General features: G+C 41.1%; 1 protein-coding gene across 1 annotated transcript; it reads left to right on the top strand.

Annotated features, from left to right (window-relative positions):
• Positions 1–4,768: 4,768 nt before the first annotated feature.
• Positions 4,769–10,670, top strand: LOC148049936 (vomeronasal type-2 receptor 26-like). The gene is made up of 4 exons (XM_087705571.1): positions 4,769–5,668; positions 7,147–7,365; positions 8,208–8,337; positions 9,766–10,670. Exons 1-4 carry the CDS (start codon positions 4,769–4,771, stop codon positions 10,668–10,670), a joined length of 2,154 nt encoding a protein of 717 aa, XP_087561697.1.
• Positions 10,671–11,449: the final 779 nt, after the last annotated feature.

The raw sequence follows: 11,449 nt of genomic DNA, 5'->3' as shown, positions 1-11,449 counted from the left end.
TACACACTTTATGTACAACATAAGGAAATTGGATGTAAATTGTAAACAGTGATTTGGAAAGGAGGATTAGATATTTTTGTTACTAAATATTATTGTTGTTTAGTCAGAATAGGCCATAAGGATATAGTGTTATTGGAGGATATAAGAAATAACAAATGAAATGCCAGTATGTGGTCAGGTTTTAAATCTTGGTACATTTTATGGTGAGGGATGCTTTAACAATTATATTCAAATGAAAATGGAGGTATGATGATGGTAATATGTATAAAATATCTGATTTAAAATACTTGAGTTAATATGAATTTTGTGACGGCAATGGAAGAGACGCACAAAAGCTTTTTGTAACCAACTGATACACTTTCTACAATATGTAAAGAAGGAGGATTCTTTGTGTTGTGTTTGTTTTGAAAATTTAAAATAAAATAAAACCTTTTAATAAAAAAATAATTCCCACAGTTTTTTCCATTATCTATTATATTGTTACAAGTGTATATCAACCAGTGCATGTTTACAAGAATTTTGTAAAGAAGAGAGAGAAATTGCTCTGCAAATTCATATTTCAATTTTTAGTCCTCTGTTTACTGCATGGTTGAAGTGTTCTTACGTTTGCTATCTAAATATTTTAGTGTGTGTTATAAAAAAAATTAAAAATTGGAAAAGAACATCCCCTGACACACAAACACAAAACAGTTTCAACTGGCACAGAGCAGAACATATATGTGTCGAGTAGACCTAGGAGCATATGGCCTTCCGCAAAGCTATTAAAACCTGGCTTTTCCGGCAGGCCTGGGGCTGTTGACCTCTTGATTGAGGTCCAGCCCCTTCTCCGATTGGGTGTATGTTGTGCTTTTTCTTAACTTTGTTGTGTCTCATTGTTTTAATTCTTTTTTAATATTTTTCATTTCTGTAAGCCTCCCGGAGTCCTTCAGGATTGGGCAGCCTAGAAATTCAATAAATGAAATGAATGAAATGAAGGGAACATGGAGGAAATCTAGTCCAACCCTTTCCAAAGGCAGGACTCCTTCCTTCTCTTTGAGAGCTGTCAGTGGCAGATATGAGGGAAATGGTGTTTGTATGTGTATGTGGGGGAGAGAGAGAGAGAAAGAAAGAAAGAAAGTTGGAGAGAGAGAGAGATAAGAAAGAAGGGAGGAAGGAAGGAAGAGAAAGAAAATAAGTGGGGGAGAGAGAGACACAAGGAAGAATGAATGAATGAATGAATGAATGAATGAATGAATGAAGGAAGGAAGGAAGGAAGGAAGGAAGGAAGGAAGGAAGGAAGGAAGGGAACTTATGATCACAATTGAGCCCAAAATTATGGTTGCTAAGCAAGAGTATTGTTAAGTGAGTTTCACCACATTTTCCATGCCCACCCAGTCACATGGTCGGCAAGCCACACCCACCAAGTCACATGGCCAACAAGCCACTCCCACAAAACAGGCGACACCTACAGAAGTGGTTCTAAAAATTTTTGAAACCCACCACTGCTGTGATCTCTTCTGTCAGCAGGAGGTGAGGGTCCAGGAAGACCCTTGGATTGCACAACTGTCCCAAGCACAGGAGGGTCATGCCATGCAGGACCCAGTACTGGGAAGACCAATCATCCACGGCTGCTTGATTTCTGAAGGGTTAAAACTAATATTTGTGCTTACAAATCTCCAGTAAGTCCACACCTGGAACACTGCAACCAATTTTGGTTACCAGATTAGAAAAAAGATGTTGAGACTTTGGAAAAATTCAGAGAAGAGCAACTATGAGGATCAAAGGCCTGGAGGCTAAAACCTATGAGGAGCAGCTGCAGGAAATGGGTCTGGCTAGTCTAAAGAAAAGAAGAATTAGGGGAGACATGATAGCAGGATTCCAGCATTTGAGGGGCTGCCACAAAGAAGAGAGAACAAGAAAGAAGGGATAGAAACTAATCAAGGAGTGAAGCAACCTGAAATTAAGGGGGAAATTCCTAACAGTGAGGAAAATTAACCAGTGGAACAGCTTGCCTTCAGAAATCGTGCATGCTCCAACACTGGAGGTTTTTTATAGAAGAGACTGGACAGTAACTTGTCTGAGATGGCACTGCTTCTTCTGCTTGAGCTGGGGGCTGGACTAGAAGACCTCCAGGGTACCTTCCATGTATATTCTATTATATTCCCTTCTATTCCCTTCTATCCCATCCAACAGCTGTCAGGAACCAGGGCAAACTTTTGGCTTCAAGAAATTGTTAGGCAACCTTGCTGTGTAGTGGTGGGTTCCGGATATTGTCACAACCGATACGCTGCGATGGGGCCAGGCATCCACCACAGGCATGCATGCTGCACCTGCATGCACATCCACTGCCTGCGACACTCCAGCTGCTCAGTGGAGAGTCACACAGGCGTTGTACCCTGCACATGCGTGTGCAAATGGCCCAGTTGTCCCAAATGCAGGTAAGGAACGAGGGAGGGTGGGCAGGCCTCCAAAGCACCATTCCGGTATGGTGGCTGCTGCTTCTGACAGGCACCGATTTGCCCGGAACCCACCACTGCTCCTCTGGGGTTTTAATTAGCATAACATCTGCCTATTTATAAAAAAATATGAGAGCCTTTAGTTTCTTGGTATTATTACTTGCACTTAGTATTGTACAACTGACGGCCATGTGCCACCCTGTCCCATTAGAATTCAACTTATCCGAACAAACTATGGCAAAAGTCAAACTCTGTCTTGTTTACATAAGCGGCTTCATGTAGGTCAAACACCCAACTTTCTCTTGTCTCCCAAGTCCTTCTGCTCTGTGGAATAGCAACAAGAGACATGTTTTTCCTTTTCAGGTGCACACAAAAAAAAAGTCTAGTGCCACATGGGTAGGACAATTGCTTTTCCCTGCAATTACCAGAAGAACAGTAATTTTTAATGTATCCCCTATGAATTTCCACCTATGAAAACCTTCCAGGGTAAAACCTGATTTACAAATATTCTTTGATTTTTTCAGAGTTGAGGGAGAGAGAGAGAGAGATCTTTTTGTATCTTGGAAAGATCCAACTTCTAGTTTTGGTGAGACTCAACTGACCCAATTTTTTTTTCATTAGTTGCAGCCCAAACACAGGTAGGAAGAAGAACATTTGATAGAAAGTTGCACTGGGGCCATTCAGGTGGCCTGAGCAGACGAGATGCTAACACTCTGTTGTGATTTCAAGTTCAGCTTCTGCACAAATCTTGATTTTTGTTCTAGCAGGGAAAGTGAGAAGAATGACTGGGCTGCCTCTTCTCCTCCTCCTCCTCCTGCTCTTTTGGCTCCTTCCTCCAACTTCTCCAAGGTTGCAAACCAGATGTGTGCTGCCAAAACGTTTAAAGTTTGAAGAATACAGTTACAAACGTGGTGATTTCATTATTGGTGGGAATTTGCCCTTTGGAGCCGATTCTCCTTCTTTTCAACCAGACTTTAAAGATAATCCATTTCAGTTTGGTATTGAACCTTGGTAAGTTCTGGAGGAAAAAAAAATACACGATTGCTTGCTTTGTTTGCTCAAAAATATTTGTTCTAGTGATGTTTCAATATCCTAATGTAGTTCAAATCTTTGTGGTTTTGTCAATTAAAAGCCGAGCTCATAAAACAGGCTAGATTATCAAACTTTCCAGAACTCTTTGTCAAGAAGACAATAAACCACATACAGAGTGAGAGGGACAACCCATTAAAAACTTTACTGCCCTAATTAAGAAGATGACTTACTCTTTTAATTTGGACAGAATGTCATGATGGAAGACACAAGGAAAAACTCAGAGCTTTCCTATGTTGGGTACTATTAAAAACACAAAACTCAATCTTGGAATCTGCAGTGTACATGAATAATCTTTGCTTTGACAACTAACTGAAGTGTTGTTCCCAACTGCAGTTGTTAGACCTGAAGAAGATGCTCCAACACAGAATTAAATTGATTAGATTGCTAGAGGAGAAATTGGGATGGGTTGCAGCCACCAGTGAAGAAGGGAGGCAGGATAGAAGGATATAAAATGGTCTTTGACAGGGAGAGACAAACTTTTCTCCTGTCTCACAAAACCATCCAGGCTGCTAAAATATTTTATTAAAAAGAACCCTATTAATAATTGGGACATCCTGCTCTAAGCAAAACCCCACAAAGATCAAAGACAAGGCAACCTTCTCCAGCACACACAAGCTTTTCTGTTATGGTTCACAATGTCTTTTTCTCATTATAGCCCCATCCCCAACAACTACCAGCTGTTCCTGGCTTTGATATTTGCAGTCACAGAAATCAACAAAGATCTGGTTCTCCTCCCCAACATGACTCTGGGCTTCCACATGTATGACAATTTCCAGTGGGAGAGGAGGATTTTTTTAATCAGTCTCCTTCTGCTCTCCACACGTGACCGAATGGTTCCAGGTTATAAATGTGACTGGAAGGACCCTCTGCTCTCTGTCATCGGGGGTGACAATGCCAAAGCCTCAAAGAAGATGGCCTCCATTTTCAGCATCTTCAAGGTCCCACAGGTAAGGGGGCTTCTTTAGATACAGTGGTGGAATAGACAAACAATAGATGAACTCACAGAAGCAAAGATATCACCAAAGGTGTTTGGGGGTAGGAGGTAGTACAATAATAGTATATGAGCTGGAGATTCTATACATGGATTCATTTTAATATCAATGTGGGTTGGTGGTTTGTTCCTTTGGATTCTGACATGTCACTATTCTACAAATATGTTAATTGATGGCTTGTCCTACGAAGGGAAGAATTGTATCTCCAAAAATGACTCATCTTGACTGATGGGGTCACTAAACGACACAATGGGACCCCTAAAGTCACCATCAAAATTTGCTTTGTCTTTTAAAGAAGATTCTCACTTTCTCCAGTTCAGTGATGGCTTTCAATCCACTTGGGAAGACAAAAGAATGTATCCTTCCTTCTTCCGGATTAATCCCAAGGAATTTTCTCAGTGTGTGGGTTTAGTCCATCTGCTCCTGTATTTCCAGTGGAACTGGGTTGGGCTGGTGGCCTCTGATGATGACAGCGGAGAACATTTCGTCTCAAGTCTGATGCCACTGCTGAAGGAGAAGGAGATCTGCCTAGCTTTCACTCAAAAGGTGAAATATGATTCTGGTGATCCTGTTGTCCAGATCTTTTTTGATTCCAAAATATGGCTAAAAGTTGACATCATTGTTTTCTTTGGAGACACTGGAACTATTCTAACTTTTCAGGGGGTTCTGTATCTTCTAGTAGTTCATGATAGGAGATCATTTCGGAATGTTTGGATCCTAACTTCATCTTGGAAACATACTATACACAGAAGTTTTGATGTATGGCAATCTCTAAAGCCCTTGCATGGGGCTTTGCATTTTAGGGAACACAGCCAGGATATCTCAGAATTCAGCCATTTCCTCCTGTCTTTAGACCCTTTGAACCCACAAGGGGACATGTTTCTGCCATTCTGGTGGGAACAAATCTTTGTCTGCCGGTTCTATGCACCAAATAAACATTATCCAGAGGGGATGAAAAACTGTACAGGGAAGGAGAACTTACAAGATTTACCATCTTCCTTGTTTGAAAAAAGCATGATTGGTGGAAGTTACAATATCTACAATGCCGTTTATGTTCTCTCACATGCATTACATGCAATACATGGACCAGGAACCCGACCAGCCATGATGAGGCTTGGAAAGAAGATCTCAAATCTCCAGTCATGGCAGGTAATCTCTGTGACTTTTTATTCCATCCACAGACCTTAAGAGATGATTTTTCCCATATGTATTTCTTGAATTACTTGTGAAAGTTCTGTATGCCACAATGTCAATGTACAGCACATCAGAACTGGTTAGAACAATAATTAATATAAACAATGATATGAATTATGTAAAATTTGGTTGAAAAGGGAGAGGGGAGAAAACAGAAATAAGCCAATCTTCCATAAGATCCATTGGGGAAAATATCTGCATAGAAGGTACTAAAAGATCCTCAATGGTTGCCTGGAGGTTTCAGGAGGTGACCATTTCATGGAGGAAGTGTCAGCCCAGAGCAGGATGACAATCTTCATGTGTTTGTGGAGGAAGCTTCAATGGGGAAGCTTAAGTCGTGTGGGCACATTTCTAGAACCACCTCAGTTTCTCTCAGTATGTTTGCTGAATCCAACCTATTCCAGGTCTAAAATTCATCACACTTTTTTTTCAATCAATGGCTAAATTGTGGACCTTCCTGGACATTGAAGAGGCAACCCAGGGTATCCAATTCTTTCCACATGGCCCCACTTAGTAAGATAGCAATAGCACTTAGACTTATATTCTGCTTCACAGTGCTTCATAGCCCTCTCTAAGTGAATTAGAGAGTCAGCATCTTGCCCCCAACAATCTGGGTCCTCATTTTATCAACCACAGAAAGATGGAAGGCAGAGTCAACTTGGAAGCAGTCAGGATCAAACTCATGGCAGTGGATAGAGTTTGCTTGAAATATTGAATTCCAACCATTGTGGCACTATGGCTCTGGTTACTGCATTCTTCTTTCTTTGTCTATGATAGAAATTCAGGGGAATTACACAACATTTTGAAAGAAATCTTTTTTCCTTCTCTAATCTTTTTTACTGGGTAGAGTCAGGACATCTTAATAAAGCATAGAATTTGTTGGCTGGATGCCCTTCCTGATGCCTATGCAGAGTTCACAGCAGATATTTTCTCTTTGTGCCCTGACAGAGAAACATCTGTCGCTGCCTTGGATTGAACTCTCAACTTTTGGAGTGAGAGGCAAGCATCTTCACCTCCAGGCCACCATGCCACTCTCTTTTTAAAGTAATCATTGAATCATTACTAAAATGTATTTATCAGTCGCAAGACAAATTTACATGCAAAGACTTTAAAACCTTTAGAGTCAAGTAAAACATGAAGAAAACCAAACAATGAAATTTGGAGTTTGGCATTAAAATCTTTATGCATAGATACCATTTCAAAGTGGTTGAAGAAGCCTTGATACAAATTCCCAGTCTCAAAGGCATTTTTTTCTTTTATTGAGGAAGTAGCACTTGGTGTTACCCCTGACTGCTCAAATCTCAAAGGTAGAACTTCTCAGACATAAACCCATATGCTAGAATGAGGACCATGATAGAATGGTAGGAGCCATGTTGTCTCATGTGTGGCTTTTAGCCAATTGCTCCAATTTCTGAAGGTCCCCTTTGTTTCAGCTTCTTCCCTATTTGAGGAATGTCCGGTTCAACAACAGTGCGGGAGAAGAAATCTCACTCTCAGAAAATGGGCTGGGATCTGCTCGTTATGATCTTCTCAACTGGGTTTCCATTCAAAATAAATCAATGGATCTAGTGAAAGTTGGGCAAATCGATCCTGGGGCTCCCCCAGGCCAAGTTTTCACTATTAACTCTGATGCAATCGTCTGGCCCACAAAGGTGAGTTGAGAGGCAACACTATAAAATCAAGGAAAGATTTGTTCTCTCCTCTCCTTGGGATGCAGAATGTCCTTCTAACTGGAAAAATGGCTCTATTGGATCATAAAATATGGCAGCCATTTGGTGAAAAATCTGATTTGCACATAACACATTTCAGGTCTGATCTGTGTCAGGTCGAGAAAGGATTGAGATTGGAAAGAACTTCTTGAAGGTCAGGATGCCATTACGGTGGGCATAAACGATTTCAGTGGACTATTCCCCCTGTGGAATCAAACGCAAGACCCCTAAACCAAGAATCAAATCTCACTGCAGGATTTATCAGTATGTATCAAAGTAAACAATGGGAGGGACTCCTACTGGCAGAAGGAGTCAAGTTACTTCCCTACATTTTTGCTATTTCTGACCTCAGGAAAGAATTAATGTCTTAATAAAAAGAAGCATATCATCTACGTTGCCATAGAAATTTTGACAAAGTGTGCTGAGAATGAAGTACTTCAATGTTTCCTCAATTAGCAAACATTCCTCCTGTTTCTCTTTTGCTCACACCTCACACTCCCCCACTGACTCCTCATGCTGTCCAGTTGGATCCTCATCATTTACTATTTCACCAAAGATGTAGCTTAATGTCACAAACCCTCCTTTGCATGCAGAGGTCCCAGCTCCAAATTCCATTGATGGGTCAGAATACTGCTGGCCTCAATCACCCTGGAGCTGTTTTTTTGGTTTCAGGGGAATCATTTCCTTTGAATTCATATTTTTGATTGAAATAAAAATGTGGAATTGGACAAACGAAGCAGGTTCATTGCTGTGACAGCGAAATCATTTCGCTTTTTCTATTGTAGAAGGTGCCCTTTGCCAGGTGTGGCAAGAAGAGGTGCCAGGCAGGAGAGAGGAAAAGAGTTCCAGAGGGTGAGCCTGTTTGCTGCTATCAATGTGCTCCTTGTCCAGAAGGGACCGTTTCTAATCAAACAGGTAGAGCACTTTTCAAATGCAGATTTTCTAGGATGAAGAAAGTCAATCATTAAATCACAATTTTAACTTTATTGCTATTTTTATTAGCAATAGCTACAGCACTTAGACTTATATACTGCTTCATAGAACTTTTAACCCTCTCTAAGCAGTTTACAGAGTCAGCATATTGCCCCCAACAATCTGGGTCCTCATTTTCCCCACCTTGGAAGGATCGATGGCTGAGTCAACCTTGAGCCTGGTGAGATTTGAACTGCCAAATTGCAGTCAGCAGTCAGTCATTTGAAGTAATACTGTACTCTAACCACTATGCCACCGAGGCTCTTATTAGGATCAACATCTGTCAAAGTATTCATATTTTACAACAGAATCTCTCAGTTTATGGATATAATTTGTCCTGACCCCACAGGTCAACCAATCTTGTCATTCCACAAGAATTTCATGCATGGTAATGACACATACCAATGAGAAAACTAGATGCCACTTCTTTTCCTGAAAAAGTTGTATTTCAGTTTTCAGTTTGTTTTTTAATCTTTAGGGTATGCTTCCTCTATCAACACTGTCAATCACCTCTGAAATTGATGGTTTTGACCTGTCAGAGGAACAGGAGATACATCTATCCATGTCTGTTAACCATATGCATGAGCCATGGTGGCACAATGGTTAGAGTGCAGTACTGCTGGCTACTTCTGCTGACTGCTGGCTGCCTGTAATTTGGCAGTTCAAATCTTACCAGACTCAAAGTTGACTCAGCCTTCTGTTCTTCTGAGGTGGCTAAAAGGAGGACCCAGATTGTTGGGGGCAAGAGGCTGACTCTGTAAAAAACTTAGAGAGGGATGTAAAGCACTGTGGAGCAGAATATAAGTCTAAGTGCTATTGCTGTTGCTATTAACACTCTCCTACAAGAACAACAGAAATCAGAATCAACAGATTTGAACTAAAAATCAAAGAACTCGAGTCAACAGTGCTACGGTATTTTTAGATCAGTGCTGTCAAAGTATCAGCCCATGGGCCAGATGCATCACCTGCTGGCCATGCCCATAACTGGTTTCAGAATGGGGGGAAAGTCCCAAGACATCATGTGATGCTGCTGTGATGATGTGACTTTGACACTCCTGTTTTAGATCATTCTTTCCTCCTTCCCCACTGCAATCAAGAAATGGCAATCTCTCTCACACTGAAAGCCATAATAGTCATGGAAGTGCCTTATATATATGAACACATCCTTGTCTCTGGCTAAACTAGCTGAAGCATCATCAATAACATAAAAATAATTGCCTTGTTTCATCCATCATGAAATGCCCAGTGGGTTGTTCCATCACTTCCTTCGTGGATTTGTGATAGCAGAAAGGGGCTAGTCATGCCATAGTAAAGGGGGCAAAGAATGACAAGGGTGAAATAATGCTCAAAGTTTTCATTTCTTGATTTCAGATGCAGCTCACTGTGACCCCTGCCCAGAAGATCAGTATCCCAACAAGGACAAGGACCACTGCATTGCCAAGATGCTCCACTTCCTCTCCTATCAAGAGACCCTGGGATACACTTTAGTGTCTCTCACTCTTTCTCTTTCCATGATCACATTGGCAGTCCTAGCAGTTTTCATTAAGCATCGTGACACACCAATTGTGAAAGCCAATAACAGAGATCTCACCTACATCCTCCTGGTCTCCCTTCTGCTCTGCTTCCTCTGCTCCTTCCTCTTCATTGGTCAACCCAGGAAGCTCACCTGTCTCATCCGACAAATTACCTTTGCCATCCTCTTTTCCCTTGCCGTTTCCTCTGTGTTGGCAAAAACTGTCATGGTAGTTCTGGCCTTCATGGCCACCAAACCAGGGAACAAGTCAAGGAAACTCTTAGGAAAACCATTGACTAACTCCATTGTCTTAGTCTGTCCTCTGATCCAAGCAATCTTTTGTGTCACCTGGCTGATAATCTCTCCCCCATTTCCCAACTTGGACTTCCACACCTTGGTAGGAGAGACCATCTTAGAATGTAATGAAGGCTCAACTTCAATGTTTTATGGTGTCCTTGCCTATCTGGGTTTCCTGGCTCTTGTCAGTTTCACTGTGGCCTTTCTGGCTAGGAAATTGCCTGACAGTTTTAATGAAGCCAAGTTTATTACTTTTAGCATGCTGATCTTTTGCAGTGTTTGGATCAGCTTCCTCCCCACTTACCTGAGCACCAAAGGGAAGTCCATGGTGGCCGTGGAGATCTTCTCCATCTTGGCATCTGGGGCTGGTCTCTTGGTTTGTATCTTTTTTCCCAAATGTTATATTATTCTACTAAGACCTGATATGAATCAGAGAGAAAATATAATGAGACGCAAGAATCTCTGATTTATGCAGGGATTGGAAACTTTTATTTTGATTTTTTTAATCACATTTGTCAAAAATAATGAATATTAAATAATTGGTAATCAAATGATTTGCCTGACCATAAAATATCAGTTAATCATCTTTCATTTTTTCATTTCCCCTTGTTGTCTTCAGTGAGGCTCCAGTGATCAACTTGGAAGTATACCTTGATAGAAAAGATGTATTACTAATAAGTTTTTTTTTAATTTAAAACTATGGCTTTGAATGGCATGAAGGTTTTGTATTTCTAATATCAGCAGATGGAAGAACTTTATCATTCGTCTGTTCTGAATATCCCATCTAAAGTTGGGAAGGTGACATGACCTCACATCATCAATTATGCAGCCCAATAATTTTTCCTAAAGCTTCTAGGTGGGTCAGATGCAAAGGGGGCCGGAAGTGTTGAGGAGGAATTTTAAAAGGTGCCCCATAGAGGTACCAGTCATCTCTTGTTTGAATAGCCCACCTGAGCCTAACCTTGAAAAGTATCTGGAAGCTTCCTCTGGTGCCAAATGCAGCTTTCTGGCAACTTTGGGCTCCGGATGAAGGGCACACATGACACTTCTGTGGCACAAGCTTCACTGAGTTCCAATCTCTTCAGGGTCCAAATCAAGGTGTTGGTTATGACCTTTAAAGTCCTACATGGCATTGGTCCAGGGTACCTATGAAACCATCTTCATCCCATTAGTGTAGCATCTCCCAATCCACATCAGCAGAGAAAGTATGTTTTTAATGTTTGATTTGTATACCACCCAGAGTCC

The sequence above is a fragment of the Thamnophis sirtalis genome, unplaced genomic scaffold (assembly GCF_051295495.1).
Source record: "Thamnophis sirtalis isolate CommonGarterSnake01/CBP01778 unplaced genomic scaffold, rThaSir2_p1.2 scaffold_1, whole genome shotgun sequence".
Lineage (NCBI taxonomy): Eukaryota > Metazoa > Chordata > Lepidosauria > Squamata > Natricidae > Thamnophis > Thamnophis sirtalis.
The sequence above is the reverse complement of the archived record's forward strand: the minus strand, read 5'-3'. Positions and strand labels throughout refer to the sequence as shown.